The sequence below is a fragment of the Brassica rapa genome, chromosome A07, assembly GCF_000309985.2.
Source record: "Brassica rapa cultivar Chiifu-401-42 chromosome A07, CAAS_Brap_v3.01, whole genome shotgun sequence".
Taxonomy (NCBI): domain Eukaryota; kingdom Viridiplantae; phylum Streptophyta; class Magnoliopsida; order Brassicales; family Brassicaceae; genus Brassica; species Brassica rapa.
This window is the reverse complement of record NC_024801.2, coordinates 19,565,733-19,583,508: the sequence shown is the minus strand read 5'-3', so window position 1 is coordinate 19,583,508 and position 17,776 is coordinate 19,565,733. Positions and strand designations below refer to the sequence as shown.

Genomic DNA, 17,776 nt, shown 5'->3' with positions numbered 1-17,776 from the left:
TCAGACAAGAAAATCGGCGGCGGTTCCTTTGCGATAAAGACGAACCCGAACCCGAACCCACTTCCATCTTCACTTTTTCCATCTCACTTGCTCGGCGAGGGGGGAAGAGAATTCGATTCTCAAAATAGAGAAGAGAGACGAGAGAGGGAGAGAGACACGAGAGAGAGGGAGAGGAAATGGGGGGAGAAATAGAGAGAAAGAGAGAGGGAGAGATGAAAAAAGGATAAAAAGTCAAACTGAAAGTACTTGAAAGACTTTGGGAGGGGAGTAAATTTGTGTGGTTGAGATAATTGCCCAAAAAAATTTGTTCATAGTTATACCCAAGATACTAGTATTCCCAACTTTGGTCATAGTTATATTTTTGTCGGTTTCTAATTTATTTAGTGTTACTAATCTATTAAAATTGGTTATCTAGTTTTACCTTCAATATTACTAGTTTAAATTGTTATATATATAGTTCCGTGCAATTATATTTAGCGAATAGATATAACTCGAAAGTTTCGTTTGTAAGATGTCTTTGGCCAACAAAGTGTTATTGGAATTACAAGGTCTCGTAAGGGATACATGAGAGTTTTTTTCCTAAATTTCAGAAATTGATAACCGAGTTTTATTATAAATATATGTTAGAGTTGCGAAAACAAATATAAAACTATGATATTCAGGTTTTGATAGAGAAAAAACTATGAGATTCGAGTTTTGATATAGATAATACTAATGTCATTACAAAACAAAGTAGATTTCAAGTTTTACGCAGTTTTCCAAGTCATACAACACGATACAACACGAAATGAAACAAAGTTCAAGAGCCACAAAATCAAGTACCCAAATGCATTACTCGAAATATGCATTACTCCAAATTCATCCAAATTTAAACTCTTTTCCTTCCTTGCCGCTTGATGCGATATGGAGGTATGATCTTCACCTCCTTGATCTGATCTGGTACATTCCAAGAAGCCATGTCGGGCACAACATTAAGTGTTCTGGAATACGCCAAATGCCACATTTCCGTCCAGTAGTATTTTGAGCACAACTCATGGATATCAAGGCGCCTGCCATCAACATTCCTAGCGAAATAGATATAAGCTGCCAGTCCATGCAGACAAGGGAACTTTTCATAGTCCCACACCTTGCAAGTACAAGTTTTTCCAACCAAGGTCGCCCAAAACACCTTTCCTGCAGTGTCAGTGATCTCGTACTTAAGCTCGTAACTATCAAGTTCCCGCACAGGTAACTTATGTGCAACAGCCCATAGATCGTGCAAGTAGTTCTCAACCCGAGGCACCAGTCTTGTATTCATTGATCTAGAAACAACATCCTTCCGTTGAGTGAACCAATCAGAGAATTTCCTAATGATACAATCCAGCATTGGTATTAAGGCCCACCTTGTTGCCTCTTTAAACACGTTCTTCATTGATCCCAGAGTGTTGCTTGTATCCAAGTTGTACCTATCACGTGGGAAAAAAACCCTTGCCCATTTGTCCTTTTCAATACCACATTCCTCCACATACTTGTACGCAGCTGGACATCTTATCTTAAATGAGTCGTAAGCAGAATTGAAGTCATCAACCGTGTAATATCTGCCCAACTCCATAAGTTTTTGCCCGACTATATTCTTGTTGACGTTACAAGCATGTAATTTCACCTTTTCCTTCAAATGCCATAAACAATGACCATGGTGAGCCTGTGGAAATACGTTTCCTATGGCGAAGATCAAGCTCTGATGAAGAGTACTAATGAAAACCAGTTCAGAAGAGTCTGGTATAACACTTTTAAGCATCTCGAAAAACCAAGTCCAACTAGCAAGATTCTCACCATCTACTACTGCAAACGCAAGTGGATAACTCTGACCATTAGGATCCTGAGCTTTCGCGAAAACTAAAACACCACCGTTCTTCAGACGTATCCCCTCCACAGCTATCACCTTCCTCATAACTGCAAACCCTTCAATGCAAGCTCCCAAAGCTATGAAAAGGTACTCAAATTTACTTCTATCATCCAATTTCAAACAGGTTTTTGTCCCCGGATTCACTTGCTCTAACATGTACAAATAGCTATACAACATCTTGTAGCTCTCTTTCGGACTACCAGGTATATCTCTGACGTGATTGCTCATTGTGTCCTGCCAAAAGGAACCAAACAAAAGAAACTCACTACAATTTCCCCTACTATTATCCTGCTACAGTTTTACCAGTTATTCGAATTTTTCCTGTTTTCCTAATTCTACCAGTTGTACCCAGTTATTCAGTTTTACTACAATTTATCAAGAACAATTGAATAATCTAGGGTTTATCCCTATCCCTCAACTCCAATTCACCTACCGAAATTCATTATACCGAAATTTACCCCGAAACTAAACAAAACTTGTCACAATTACAAATCTATTAAAACCCCCAAAACCTACTTCCGAAATAATGCTCGAACAGAGCATAACTTACCGGCAGCGTTCGAGAAGCTGAGAGAGAGAGGAGTGGAGGAGGAGTGGAGGAGGAGTGGAGGAGGGGGAGAGTGGAGGAGGAGCTGCAGGAGGAGCTGTAGGTTGGGTGGTCTGGGGGGGAGGGGAGCTCGGGGAGAATCGGGATTCACTTTTTTCCTTTTTTTTAGACCAAACCAACAAACATAAGAACCACTTTTAATTTTTTTTACAGACCAATCCAATTCAGATCCGACCAAACCCGAGTTATGTTGGATGCCGATTTTGGTTTGGGACATTCTTGGTTCCAATTAAAATATGTCCTTTTGGTCTTTTCACATATTCATTAATGCTTGATGGGTATAGTATATTTTATGGTGCATAGGAGATTGATTGAGGAGGAGATTGGGCATTGGAGGTGATGTGTATTTTGGCGCACAACGCCTGAGAGAATGTTAAAAACATTTGGTTCCTTCCTTCACGGATATTTCATTTGTGTGTTGTATAACATGGATTTAAAGCCTGCTTCTTTGAAACTTATGAGAAATCATCAAATAAGCATCGATTCTGGGGAACATCTTCCACTGAAGACCTTTCTTTTAAATTGTTTTCTCTGGTGAAAATGCTAACTTCGTTCATAGTATAATCACGAGTTAGCAAATATAGTGTTTGTAGATTCTTAAACGTTTGAATTATTATAGCGCAACAAATTTATATGATTCTCATCTGCGCACAGAGATCTCACTTGAGCTTGAATTATCACCAGCTCAGAGTTTATCTGTGTTCAAAGCAACCAACGAACAATCACGAAAAGTATATATAAAGACCATCGGAAGAAGCAAGGCGATTGTCTGTTTTTGTCTTTGAACATAAACTTGCCTCTAAGACTTAATGGTATGAATGATGAGCAAGAAATGATGAGGATAATGCATTCCCTAAGTTTCTTAAAACAAATTACCATTCACAAAGAATAATAATTTTTTCTCATTCTTTTTTTTTTAGAAAATTAAAAAACGAAATGATTTTATGTTAAATTTGTGAAGGAACAACCATCCCTTTACATTTTATCTCCCACATCGCTTAAGATAGAAAACATTGCTCACTTGATGATGGTATAAATAAGGAGGCCAAGCCTAACCTGCAATTCATACCTTTCTCCGCCTTTTGGCTAAGATCAAGTGTAGTATCTGTTTTTATCAATTTAATATCTGATATGTGGTTCATTGGTCCACACGATATTAACTTTATTTTTTAAGGAGAAAATCCATTTAAGTAGCTTGCTACTTGGGTTTTCACGAGTTCTCCTTGTGTTGCATTATTGTGTGTTGCATTATTGCAAGGGAGGGGCTCAACCTAAAAAACAATTAGTTAAAATGATATAGAGGCTTTACATTTCGAATCTTCTTCTGTATATTAAGGTCTCCTGGAAGGGGTGGCGTTTGGATACTTGTTCGAGTTCGATCAGGTATTTCAGATTTTCGGGTATTTTGGTATAGAAGTATAGAATCCGTTTACATATTTCACATTATGGATCGGGTTTGGGTATTTTAAATTCAGGTTTGGTTATTCGGGTCGGGTTCGAATATTTAGATTTTGAAAGAAAAAATAAATCTTTCACTGAGGTTTTTTTGTATTTAAAATATATACTTTTAACTTAACTGATTTTCTAATTTTTAATTCTTAAACTATTAATAAGTTTAAATAGAAAACTTTAAAAATAGAAAAACACTGATGTAGTGGTTATTTTAAAATTTTGGATGCAACTTTTGTTAATGTAAAAAACAAGAGCTTGATATGTATTTTAAATGACTAGCAAATGATTTTGTTCATAATTATATGTATATTATCTGATTTTGAGCCATGTGCATAATTAATATAAATATTTTGAATAAAAATAGAAAAATAAACTAGAAATATAGGTTCAAGTATTCATATGTTCGATTATATTTGGATATCTATTTGGGTTTGGATATTATTCGTTCGGATATCTAATCTCTCCTAATTCAATATCCATTCGAATATTTTGCTACCGTGTGTCGGATTCGAATAGATTCGGATATCGGTTAAAATACTCATCCTATCGTTTAATATATTGCCAGTCGCAAAATATCCCACATCGATCGCTGAGTCATATATGTCTGAGAATATGTAAAGGGTATAATGTCATTGTCAGCGGGTGAATGGAGCAAATGGGCTTGTCTAAGTTACAGCCCATGAAGGTCCAGGGTCAACCCGCAGAGATGCGGCCCCCATAACGAAAGACTCTTCCGGTGGAGAGTCCCAGTTGACTGAGACGCTCGTGTTCTCATCCCGAATGATATCATGGCCACGACAACGTTTATTCCACTTGGTCTTTAACAGGATGTAACATAACGGAGCTTATGCTTCCAATGACAACAACTTTTTTTTTGTTTCCAGTACACGTGATCCACCGTGATATGAAACGCAACAATAACAAAAGGGGAAACATCGTGAAAAGTACTAATGGAAATCAACAATTTCGAGTGAATAACAAGGAATCTTTTCATTTTCCTCCACTGAACCAGAATGATATGCGGAGGCTTTATCTATCGACGAAGATTCCAATGGAAGAAAAAAGGAGAGTTGTGAAGTATTATTAGCTAGGTTCGTTTGCCTAAAAAACCAACGTACCTGGTCCATGCTCAACTCACAACAGAGAGCATATCGGGGAATCAAATTATTAAAAGGAAGACACAACACTAAAACTTCATTTTTCATTAACTAAACTAAACCTACCTTAGTTAGACGGCCTCAGAAAACAAACAAACAAGGTTAGGTTCGGACTTTCATAATTTCGATACATTTTCGCAAGATTTGATATGATCGATAATCAATGGTATTCCTATTTCTTTCCTTCTTTTTTTAGTTTGAATTCGGAGGACATGTAGAGGTAAAGAGGCATGATGCAGAACAAGTGGAGTTCCTTCATTTGTTCTTTTATGTCATTTCCAGAAACATGACCGACACACCTCAGTCACCATCAGATCAGTTAGTCGAATTGCCACTACCGGTCATCTAAAACTCTTATATGTGAACTAGAGAGAGGTAATACCCAAAAGTCATTGATACTCTTTTGAAGGAAACTAAAAAGATTCCTCAAACCAAACCTTTAAGCTCAAAGTTACTTAGATGATGCTCTCGTCTATATAATTAATTTATAATTTTGGATCTAAAGCATTGAACAGTTTCATTACAAGACAAACGAGAGTCTTTGTCAATGACACGCACCAATAAACCAAAAGTTCGGTCACAAGTAAAACTCTGAGAACACGAAAAACAAAAACAATGTAGTAGCATTAGAAAATGAATCTTAAAAGTCAATGGTAATCACTAATCAGGAAAATGAAATTATATTCAAAGTAATAAGTTGCCTGTAAAATGTTCTCCTCTTCTTTTATCATTCGTTATACAGAAAAATCTACCAACTAGACAAAAAAGAAAGAATCGCTTTCCGTTGTTTTTCTCCAAGCCTCCATGTCCCTACCACTTGGCATCCAAAAGAAAAGTACATAACACACATAAGCCATGGTTATAAATTGTTTATTATAAAGAAATGTATAGAAACAAACATATGTAGCCAAAAGAGATTGAATTCTCTAAGAGGGGGGTCCATGTTTCCTCCCAAAGTTCAAAACCCACTTACAAGGAAACGCCAAAAGTTCCAAATCAAATACATGCAAATAGAAGAAGCAATAAGCAAAAGATGCCAAAGTAATGGTAAGGAATATAAAAGAAAAATCTATTGATGATTTTGATAGTTTTGTCCAACATTATTTTAATATATATATTAAATTTGGTTGTGTAAGCTTTTTTCTATCATATGGGTGGATGGGGTTTGGTTTTGGCATTGTGAAGCTTTTGCCTCAAATGCACACACAACACTTGTCTTTTTCTTCTATCACATTCATTTCATCTACCTTCTTTCTTTATTACTCAGTCAAACGCCATTGCAATATGTCTCCCTAGGGTTTTCTCTTAGACCTTTATTATGTTACAGTTATAGCAAAGGCAGAGCAAATGCTTGAATGGGTTCGAAATTGGAAAACCTTAAAGGGGTATTTAAAAAAAAAAATTGTGCATGGTAAGGCAAAAAACTTCAATGCATGAGTTAAACAAAACGAGAACATGGTGAAAAAACTAGAACCACAAAGACATGCTCTTTTTATTAAAAGCATGGAAGACAAAAAGGTTAATATAAAGTATAAACATACAAATCCATGCCAAGGACAAGTTTTACCCTATACTCAAGAGCCAACTAAAGACTATCTCCTATACTACCAAGCAAAGTACCATTCCCCGGTTTATCCCTAAACCGATACATGCCGATAACAGAATTGGTTTTTGCTTCCGGCGCAACCAACAAAATCTCACAATAAGCCTAGACTAATGAAGACACAAAAAACGTGACTAAGCAGTGAGCACTACACAATAGCTAAGTACTCAAAACAAACCGAGCATCCAATCCTCTTCTTCTTCTTCTCTTCATGTATAGAACATCAACATAGAGCAGACATATATTCATGTTGCTATGGAGTCAGAAGAATAGGACATGACTTGCTTAGACTATCATCCTCTATCGAGTGCACAAACTTTTTCAACTCGTCCATAAGACAACGGAAGTGATCATTGTTAGGCAAGAAGTAAAACCCAATGGTAGCCTGCTTCAAATACAAAAGGTTAACATCCTGACCAGTCTTCTTAAGCCCATCGACATAAGCCAACTGCCAATCCTGAACAAGATCTAAACCAGCCACAACGACAAGACTCTTGGGAAACTTGACTCCTTCAAGGCATTGTCCTCGAGGACCAAAGGGATTACAAGCCGGATGATCTCTATCTTCACCCTGAGGTAAAAAAGCCCTCCAATACCAATCTCGATCTTGAACAGTAACAAAGTATTTACCGTCAAGTCTCTTCTCAGACTGAGTCCTCTCTACCCCACCAAACATAGGGTGAAGAAGAATGTTCCCCAACACTTTAACTCCTTCGTTGGTCGCCCTGACAGCAACATTATGAGCTATGTTGCCTCCAGAGCTGTCACCAGCCAAGTAAACATAAACATCAGAGTCTTTACCACTCCGAAGCCAGATTCTGGACTTGACCCATTTGAGAGCGTTCCATCCGTCGTCGTAAGCACAAGGGTAACGATGCTCCGGCGACCTCCGGTAATCAACAGAGACAACAACAACGCCGCATATGGTCACTAACCGTCGGCAGAGAGTGTCGTAGATGGCGCTGTTGGCGGAGGAGTGAGTGAAGCTACCGCCGTGGAAGAAGACGAGAACGGGGACGATCTCGGTGGTGCTGAGAGGCTCCGTGAGGTCGACGGCGCCGTAGCGGGAGGGGTCGAGGGGAGCAGGGAGGTAGATTCTGGTGAGAAGGTTGGTGGAGGAGTCGAGGTGGTCGAAGGAGAAAACGCCGTCGAGGGGGAAAGAGTTGGGGGGGACTTTGCGGTCGAGAAACTCGGCGAGGTGACGGTTGAAGGAGCCGTCGGGACGGCGGAGGAGGGTGTAAGCGAGCTTGAAGTTGGAAATGAGGACCCATGTGTTGAGTGGGACTATTCTCTACAGAACAAGGAGAAGAATTTTTATGTCAGATGAGACGTTTACAGATACATCCGTACTATGAATCTATGATGATGATCTTCATCGGCTAAGAATTAAAAAAAAAGAAAAATGGAGAAGAAAGCAAAAGTAAATGGTTCGTTTCAGAAAGAAAAGTACCTTGCATTCGTTAAGGTTGACTTCGTTTCCAGCAGCCATCGCAAAAACTAGCTAGCAACAGAGGAAGAGACTATGGAGATAAAAAAGAGGAGGCAGAGAGATAACAACAAGTACAGAGCTCTTCTTTCCTACTACCAAGAGAGCAAAGAGATATGGTCAAAGGTGAGAGACTAGAAATAAATAACACATCGGACGGTGACGAATGGACCGGACGACCGAGTTATACTCTTTCCATCTGTGGGTCCCTGACGACTATCCACTTTTCCCCCTCAATTTTTCTATTTTCGTATTTACTTATTCTCTTCGCTTTTTTTCATTGTCGACTGACAGCGATAAGGTAATTTAGTAATTCTCAATTATAATAATAAAATATAGTATTAATTGTAATTTGTAAAAACAAGTAGCAGATTGGCCATGGTATCATGTGAAGAGAGATAGAGAGAGGATTGGCTTGTTGGCACGACACGCTCTCTCATAATTGCTCCTTTTGACCCCCTATTTTTTTTCCTTACTATTATAATCTACGGATATGTTTAAATACTTTCCGACATTTCATTTTTAGTTCTGAAAAATACAATCCTTCATTATTTTATGTTTTTCATTAATAATCCTATCCCTCGCATGAGTTGGCAGAGAGATTATGTGTCTATGTATGTTTTAAGATCAATATATAGTTTCTGTCATTTTGTGAAATTGTAATTGATCTACAATGATTTGCATATCTATGCTATAATTTCACGAATATCTAAACTGTTGTTTTGCTTTCACCTAGTAATCTTTCTATTACATACCACTATTTCTTATATGTTACTATATTATTATCCATCATAACTATACACTCAGTGGAGAAAAGAACTAGTGTATACTTTTTTGTTTGGCACAATTTAGGTGATGGAAACGACTTTTTCACTAGAACAACGACAATTTGTAAGCAAAATTCAAGTCAAGAGAATAAAAGTTCTCATCAAAAGATCACACATCATCTAATGTGTATATTTTATAGAATTAAGTGTAGGGTGTCAAAATGTAGATATATAAAACGTATGGCAATGCAGATTTGAACTACTTAAAGAAAAAAATTAAAGATCTTTTTAATAAATTGATGGTTGTGACTTATAATTAGGTGAAGGACAGAGAGAGATTGTTTGGGGTTTTGGTTCTTTTATTATTATAAAAACGTGAATGCAGATCTTAATAAAAACAAAATTAGTTAAGGGAAGATGGCAAAAGAAACTAACCAGCGTGCGACCAACGCCATGGCATGTGGCGCCAAAAGAGTTGTGTTGTTCTCGTTTAGTTATTAATAAGATGAGTTTAAAACCTGGTATGCAGTATTCAGTTCATAACTTGAGCACTGTGCGTTTTATATTTACAGTTAGTTTATGACCTTATAATTTTACGGTATATATTCAAATCACAGCTGTGAATTTATGTATAAAGAACCAAAATGTTAACGGGGGCAGTTTGTGTTTTTTTTTTTTTTTGTCAAACAAGGGCAGTTTGTGTTTCAAAAAAAGAAGTTAACGGAGGCAGCTAAACAATCAAAAATAAAAGAGGAGAATACTAGCAGAACACGCCATATATGATTGGCGTGTTTATTTGAGGGCTTTCTTAAGTTTTGTCGTTATCTATTTTGTCTTTTCGATACGTGTGCCTCTCGTTTTCCACTTCTTACGAATTTTTTTGTCTTCATATTTGATTTCATATTTAATATTCAAACATAAATAAAAGAACAGTTTACTAATTTTTTTTTTTCCCGTCAAGATTTTTATATAGATTAATGATACCGGGCCAAGCCCAAATTACAAAATCCGAAGCCCAAACACTTAAACAAAAGGCACGAAGCCCAAAAGCCAAACCAGCTACAGTCTAACCGCTATAAACGGACCGCGGCCCAAACCAATCAAGCCCAAACCGACGTCGGCTGGATCAAACGCGTCAAGGAGACTGGCTGCTGAACACGTGGAAGCATCTGTGCCATCGGATCGACACGCGTCGCACACCGTCTCTACCTGACCGTCTCCGCCTCGGGACGCCGTCGGAGCTATCTAACCGTGCTTCGTTTCGCCGGATCTCATACCCCGCAACAAAACACCTTCCTTCCCGGTGGTCCTCCACCGAAAGCGTCATCGGACAAACCGCGCTCTCATCCGGACCACCCACTCTTCTCACACCACACCCACAGCTAACTTCTCTTGTCGGCGGTCTCATAGACGGAGAGCTTCATCTTCTCCTAAGATCTCATCCGCACTATCTCGATTCCACCCGAGCCGACAAGAACAAAACCCTAACCGAACTTTCACCGCTAACACCCAAATTTTCTACGGGTACCAAACCGGCAGCATGGAGCTACTGTAGCCTCCACCCTCCGGAGACAAGACGGCGACGACGGAGCTAGGTAAGCCTCCCCCTCCCGAAAACAGAACCGACGGCGGCGGAGCAAAAAGAGCCTCCACCTCCCGGAATCTAACCTTGATCTAAACGAGCCGCCTCTCCTCCATCGAGAACCTTCCCACTACCGCGTCCTAACTCCACACAAACGACCACCATGCACCATGGATTAGGCCGGAGCCAGAGGTCGGACAAGGCGAAAATGGGGGGGGATACGAAGGAGATGCCTTAACAAAGCTTTTATACGACAGAAACCGCGGTTCCGGCGACGGCACGCGCGCAGACGCGCCGGCCGCTCACCGGAACCACAAGGAGATCTACTTTTCTTCTCTCTCTTCTCTCTCTCTTTTTCTCTCTCTAGCGATTTGGTTTATGTTGAAGAACAGTTTACTAATTATTTTTATTTTTTTCATTCCACTAATTATTTTTTCCCGCTATGTTTTGGATGGAAAAAGAATGCAATTAACCAAGCCGTGGAAAAAAAAAACAAAAATCTTCGGCATACATTTATTAGTGAAATTATTTTAATATAATTCATTTTATTGTACTATCAATGACTTTTTGGTAAGCATATGGACCGACTAATGTGTTTTAAACGAGCGTTAAAAAAAGTCTTCCCCACTATTACTTTATATATTTTTGGGAATAAAGTTTCCAAAAGTTGAAGAAGACGACAAAAAGTATGTTGTTCTACTGTCCTTCTTTTTTTTTTTTTGTTTGTGAAACACTGTCCTCCCTTAATTTGTCGTTTTTGGTCTTCGAAAGCAACCATCCAACTGTTAATTTTGGGCCTCATTTCGTTGATATAAACTTCAGCCCAGTCCAATTTATAGTGGAATTTGAATGTGAGAGGCACCGGGTTCGATACACCGCATCTCCAAGTTATTTTTTTTTAAATAAAATATACTAATGCAGTATTTTTGCCTCATGGTCTATAGTGGAACTTGAACAGAAAGAAGCTAGCATTGAAACCCTTAAAAATTTGTCCTTAGATTTTGCTATTCCATTTTCTGAATTAAACATTATTTAACGAAAGTTTGTACATAAATCCCAAAGGAGAAAATATAAAGACAGACGTGTGTAATGATGTGATTTAATAAATACTAGGTTAGGATATGCGACTTACTTACGCAGGAAAAACTTAATATACATATTTTTTTCGCTTATGATTCATATATTCGGAAATTAAAGTAGAACCATAGGTGATGATTGGTTCGACTGTGGCTTTAAAAATTTAGCTGTAGATGTTTAGCTGTAGATAAATTGGTTGTAGTTGTAAAGTTGTTACTGTAGACTTTTTCTGCAGAGATTTTTGCTGTAGTTTAATTTATTGTAGCTGTAAGTTATAGACTGTAAATATTTTAAAATAAAATATATGAAAGATGTGTTGTATATATAAAATTATTATTTTATATGAATTAAAATAATTTATATTAATATTTTGTTTATTAATTATCAAAATTTATTGTAATTCAAAATGTGATATGTAAATAATATTTATATTATTTAAATATCTTAATAATTAAAAAACACTCAAATTCAAAATTAAAATATTTATAAATTTTTTTATTATGATTATATAATCTATTTGATATTATAGATATTTTTTTTCATTTTACAGATTCTACAGCCTATAAAAAAATAATGTAGCATTTTTGTCTAAAATACATAAGAAAAAGTTTTGCTTTATTTTTTTTGTTGTAGCTTTAAAAATAAAGCTAAAGTATGATTGGTAAAACTAAATAAAAATTTGATGTAGATTTTAATTTTTAAAAGTAAAGCTACATCATGATTGGTAAATTTAGTGATTTAAAAATAAATAAAACTAAAGTATGGAGATAAAGCCCAACCAATCACCCCCATAATCCCATGACTTAAGTACAACACTCATTGTTGTTACTACGCGTTGTGGTCGTCTGAATCACTACAGTTCTTCGTCTTTTTATGTTTGCGTCTTCATCTCGCCATGTCTGGTTCTGGTGACTCTGTTTAAAAAAAAAAATCAACTAAATCTACCATTCTTGGGCTAAACCTCAAAAAAAAAAAATATCATGCGATATGCATTATGCATATATTAGGGATAAATCATAGATAAAAATATTTAAAGTTAGCATTATTAATATAAATTCAAATTCATTTTTCGTATTTCCTACAAAACATAACTCAAGGTCACGTGACTATACTAAAACTCATATATAATACCAAATGTAAACTCATATATACTACTATCATATATAATGCCGCATCAAACAATATATGCTGTACGTATACCTATAACATCGAAAGTCGGAGGCCATCAATGATTATTTTAAAAAATATTCAAAAGTGGATCATAATATTTGATTGTATAAACCAATGAACCTAATTATTATAGAATAAATATGTCATTAGTGGCTGGGAATGCTATTTATGTATAATATGCAAATGTATACTATATGAGGTCAGTTTCTAAGACATTTTTACGTGAGGTCTTACTTCTAGGTGAAATGAAGAATTTTTCAAAGATGAAGTAACATGCACCCTCCATCTCATCCTCCATCTGTCGTAAGTGAAACTCTGCTTGTCTTTGTTCTTTTGTCATGACATATATATTATCATGAACATACGTAATTACTATATAACTGAATTTGTTCATGACAATATGCTTCTACATTGAAATGAACTCTTTAGGGCATGAAACTAGTTAGTAGCAATCAGGTTGTGCAGGAAATATTTTGTATCATGTTACCAGTGTATATCATAAATTACGTTTTATACATATGATTATGTGACGATGAAGAAGTCTTTTTTTTTTGCTAGAGTGGTTTCAATTGTAAAACATGTAAGACTAGACCTTATAATGTCGTATCACTTATATGTTAATGTTATAACATATTAAGAATGTACTATATAAATAAGTACCAATGGCTATTAGATCATCCTCAGGGCCAATCTCCATCTCGAACCACCCTTCATCATCCCTAACCCTAGAACGATCGCGTCCAACTTTTCTCTTCCTCAACGTCTCTCATCAGGATCAGATTATCCTCCATCCCTTGTTGCGACGGCTGATGAAATTCACCTCGACCTGACGTTCCCGTGCGGTTTGACAGACATAGTGGTGAAGCGCGTTGGCGCAGTCACGGTCGAAGGAGACGAAATCGTAGTGAGACTTCTCCTGGCGAGACACGTGCATCTGGTGAGCGATTAGATCATTGGCGCTCATCTTCCTCCCGAAAGAACCGGCAGGGGTTACGGCGGGACCGCCGTGAATCGTGTGCTCGCCTTCATACGCCAGGTAGAGCATGGATTCGTGGGAGAGATATTGAGAGAGGAGATAGGGAGGTTGGGGTCGGCCATGTCGGTGAAGCTGACGAAATCATCGGGAGTCTTCGCGAGGAGAAGGTTGCGATCTCTGGTTATTATGGAGAGGGATCTTGGAGCTGATCTTGAATTAGGTTTTTCAGTTGAAAGACAGTGATATGGGATCCTTCTACGTTCACTCGCTTCAAATCCATCTCTGCTTCGGATTCTGAGCATCACCATCTTCTTTCCTTCATTCGAACGAGATCACAATAAAATAGACGATAAGAAGGTAAGAACAAGTATTTGAAGTGAGAACGATATGTATATGAATAAAAAAAAAAAAAGATATGTATATGAATTTAGTACTGTAAAGTATAATTCTGTACAACAATGTAAAATTTTATCATTAAAATTTTGAAGTTCAAAATTTTTGAAATTAAAAAAAAAAAACTTAAAAAGAAAATTAGAAATGGAAAAAACTAAAATAGGATATTCGTGTTTCATTAAAGTCATAATGCCATAAGAGATTTGAAAAGTCCATAAGAAATTGCTCTATGACATTATGGGGCATGGGAGGAACGACTCCTCTGAGATTTCTAGTAAATGAACGAAATGGGCTTTAAACTGAATAGACAGTTTCTCTACCTATTTAACTTTAAATGGGCTTCACTAGTATTATACCCAAATGGGCTTACTTCTAGCCGATTACCTTTTAGGTCTTTCACAAGACCCGTGTGTTATATAGAAAACTATTAGATATTTTGTTTGTTTGTCGTCGGTAGGCTGTAGCGATCATAGATTTTATTGTTTAACAAGATGCCCATGAATCGATTGGACTAATAAGTGAAGTGATATGATCTTTAGAAAAGATGGGGATAATACCAAACGAGTGGTCCAGTTTTCATTATATTTAATGGTCCAAAAAGGAAAGGCTGTTAAAATTATATGGCGTCTCCTTGAGGACCACATTCCTAGATCACGCCATTTATTTGACATCAAATCCATATAATTAGTGTATTTATTTCTGTACAAATTTATTTCAAAATTAAATGCTTAAAGCTCATATATTTGACAAATGAAATCTAATAGTTCAGCAGCGGCAAAACGATACAATATCATAAATAAGCGGTCCCATTCAACTTTACAATAATGGTAAATGCAAATGCTCCAGAAAACATACTAATTGGATAGTCGGTGTGATGATAAGCAAGAGATGCTGCTCTTACTCGACACCAGTAACTCAATGATTAAGATATGCTTACTAGTGTCTAAAGGAGATAGTAAAACACTGAGCATCGATGTCTGTTCACTCCATATTCTGTAATTTTCCGAAACTCCCAATTCTCTCAACTTCAGTCTCATTTATGATCCATCGTTCTGAATATATAACCATTTTCCTTTTCAGTAAAATGAATAAACAAACATCGACTACTCTTCTTTTCGCCCAATGGCAACAACACCACATAAAATATATAAAATCGATAGGAGTATAACTTTTTCTGTACATAAAGTGCTTGTTTCGTATGCAACTTTTTTTTCTTTTAGAGCAGTCAGCAGACACTCCACCTCGTAAACAAAGACAAATTTCCCCCAATAAAACCCTCACCAATTGGCCGCATGCATATAATTAATACGATTAATAAAATATAAACATCGTTGTTTGTTGGATTTAGATGCTTACGCTGAACAAAAACTATATAGGAGTTAGCTAATTTCATTTTTGGCTAAACAATTTTTAATGTTTATTATTAAAACAACAATATCTTTGTTATAACAACATCACTTTTACTTGCCCTCGCTTAGAAAAAAAACAATATCTTCGTTATCTAAAGTTCCATATATACAATTCTATGCTTTGAGTACCTCAAAAATACGCGGTGTTATTTTTTGGGGGTACCATCATATATATGTTTCTTGGAACAAAGTATAACCTTTTGGGGTTAAATTCCATACTAATATTTATTGAAAGAGAAAAAGACTAGAATAGCATTAAACCAAGTTTTTGTTCCCAAAGTAGCACTCAAGGCTCAAAGTCACAAAAATAAGTTTCATTAAAGAGGTAAATATACATTTATACCCCTTGGGTTAATTAATCCAAACCTTAGGGTTTAGAGTTAAGGGGTGGGGTTTTGGAATTAGGGTTTAAAATTTTATAAAAAATAAATACTAAAATAAAAAATAAAAATTTTAAAAACAGTTTCAAAAAATATTTTTAAATTATAAAAAGAAAATTAAAAAAAAAATAAAAAAAAAAATTTCGAAAAAAAAAATTTCAAAAAAAATTTATAAAAATTTCGAATCTGAAAACATGTAATCTGAAACTATAAAAAAAATTCTTTTTTTTTTATTTTTGATTTTTTATTTTTATTTTATTTATTTATTTTTATTTGTTTATTTAATTTTAAACCAAGGGTATTAGAGATATTTTACCCTTTAATGAATGTCATTTTTGTGACTTTCTCCTTCTAGTACTATTTTTGAGACATAAACTTCAAAAGGTGCTATTATTGACAATTGCCCTTATTGAAACGTATGTAGCATATACTTTTAGTAACCAGAATGCGTTGACTAAATTACCACCTTCTCCTCGAAATGATGATTCGTGATCATGAACCATCCAAATATTAATTAGAAACAACAATGAAAATGTATAGTTGCGTGACGTAATTTTGCAATGTTGAAAATATTAAAATAACTAGGGCTTGCCCCGGGCTACGCCCGGGGTTTCTTCTTTACGTCATAATTTAAATTAAATTATTTTAATTTGGTATTTGAATATATATGTTATATGTGCTTTGACTGATTAGAAAATATAAAATTAATCAAAATTAACTTTTTGTATCGAGAAAACTATAAATAATAAGTGAGCCTTATTTACAATTCAAATATTCTTTATTTTATTTATTTAGGGTTTCAGGAAAACTTTAAGATTCATTTAAATTAAATAAGAATAATTTAAACTGTTTCTGGCTATTAAATACATTCATCTATATTAAAATAAAATTATTTATCATAAAAAACACAGAAAGTAGAAATTAAATGGTTTGAATCATTGTCAGCCAGAACCCCCTATTGGGAGCTCATTATGCGATTTTTAAAAAAAAATTAGGTGCACATAAACTAAAAAGGGATTACATATGGATTGATTATCCTTCAGGCTCTTTCGATAAGTCAGTGTCCATATGTCAATCTAGGAAGAACTAATTTCGCGTTACATGTGCATGTCAATTTTCTCAAGTTCTTCCTAGATTGACATAGAAGAAATCCGGTAACATAGAAGTAAGAAGTAACCATTTTGTATAGTCACCTTTTTAAATATATCTGGACAGTGGCCATTTCGAACATAACATCAGAAAATATAATCAAGGAATATTGTTTTGTATGTCATATATCGGAATATTTACAAAAGAAAAAGATCGACAATTATTGTTTGTAAAATAGAATAAAATGTAGATACAATCTTCAAAAAGAATGGAGACCTTCCAATTGAACTTTTACGTAGCCATAGAGTTTTAAAGTTCTCGGCTGATTCTTCTTGAGAAAGTTTCAAAGTGGGCATCATTGGCTCAGGCTGGCATGCAAGAATTTATTGATACCAACATGGAAATACATATGGATCTTGAGTAAGTTTAAGTTATCCTTTAAAAGGTGGACAAAGGGATGCGTGAATCCCTTCCAAAGCAGCACCTGCAGAAGAAGAAGACTTGGCCGAAATAAGTTTTTCAACATTCTCAGCTTGCATAAGGTCTAAACACCCATTCAGAACACACATGAAATCTAAACTCTCCTGGAACATGCACCGCATATCCAGCCAGAATGTAAAAGAAGATTCAGAATCTATAGGCTATAGCCAAAGCTCACCGATAAACTCTTAAACACATCAATAACCAAGACATCTGAAAAATGGTTATTTCTATTCATATTTTGGTTAGTTGACTTTGAAATT

At 35.8% G+C, this 17,776-nt stretch overlaps 2 protein-coding genes and 2 pseudogenes across 2 annotated transcripts; 1 reads left to right on the top strand and 3 right to left on the bottom strand.

The window, feature by feature from the left end:
• Positions 1 to 681: 681 nt before the first annotated feature.
• Positions 682 to 4,180, bottom strand: LOC103830384. The gene is made up of 2 exons (XM_009106160.3): positions 2,436 to 4,180; positions 682 to 2,119 (listed from the first exon to the last, which is right to left on the bottom strand). Exon 2 carries the CDS (start codon positions 2,111 to 2,113, stop codon positions 869 to 871), a length of 1,245 nt encoding a protein of 414 aa, XP_009104408.1. The 5' UTR covers positions 2,114 to 2,119; positions 2,436 to 4,180; the 3' UTR covers positions 682 to 868.
• On the top strand, positions 3,558 to 3,767 carry LOC103830383 (annotated as a pseudogene).
• Positions 4,181 to 6,197: 2,017 nt separating the features above from the next.
• LOC103830382 (gibberellin receptor GID1B) lies at positions 6,198 to 12,120 on the bottom strand. Its single transcript, XM_009106159.3, has 2 exons — positions 8,155 to 12,120; positions 6,198 to 7,995 (listed from the first exon to the last, which is right to left on the bottom strand). The coding sequence occupies exons 1-2, from the start codon at positions 8,191 to 8,193 to the stop codon at positions 6,958 to 6,960; spliced, it is 1,077 nt and encodes a 358-aa protein (XP_009104407.1). The 5' UTR covers positions 8,194 to 12,120; the 3' UTR covers positions 6,198 to 6,957.
• Positions 12,121 to 13,122: 1,002 nt separating this feature from the next.
• LOC117126909 lies at positions 13,123 to 15,904 on the bottom strand (annotated as a pseudogene).
• Positions 15,905 to 17,776: the final 1,872 nt, after the last annotated feature.

What these genes read in the sequence shown, in the direction of transcription:
- LOC103830384 (XM_009106160.3), bottom strand. Translation starts at nt 2,113, where the DNA reads ATGAGCAATCACGTCAGAGATATACCTGGTAGTCCGAAAGAGAGCTAC.
- LOC103830382 (XM_009106159.3), bottom strand. Translation starts at nt 8,193, where the DNA reads ATGGCTGCTGGAAACGAAGTCAACCTTAACGAATGCAAG. An exon ending in TCAACCTTAACGAATGCAAG is followed by an intron (nt 7,996 to 8,154) that starts GTACTTTTCTTT and finishes CTTGTTCTGTAG; the next exon opens with AGAATAGTCCCACTCAACAC.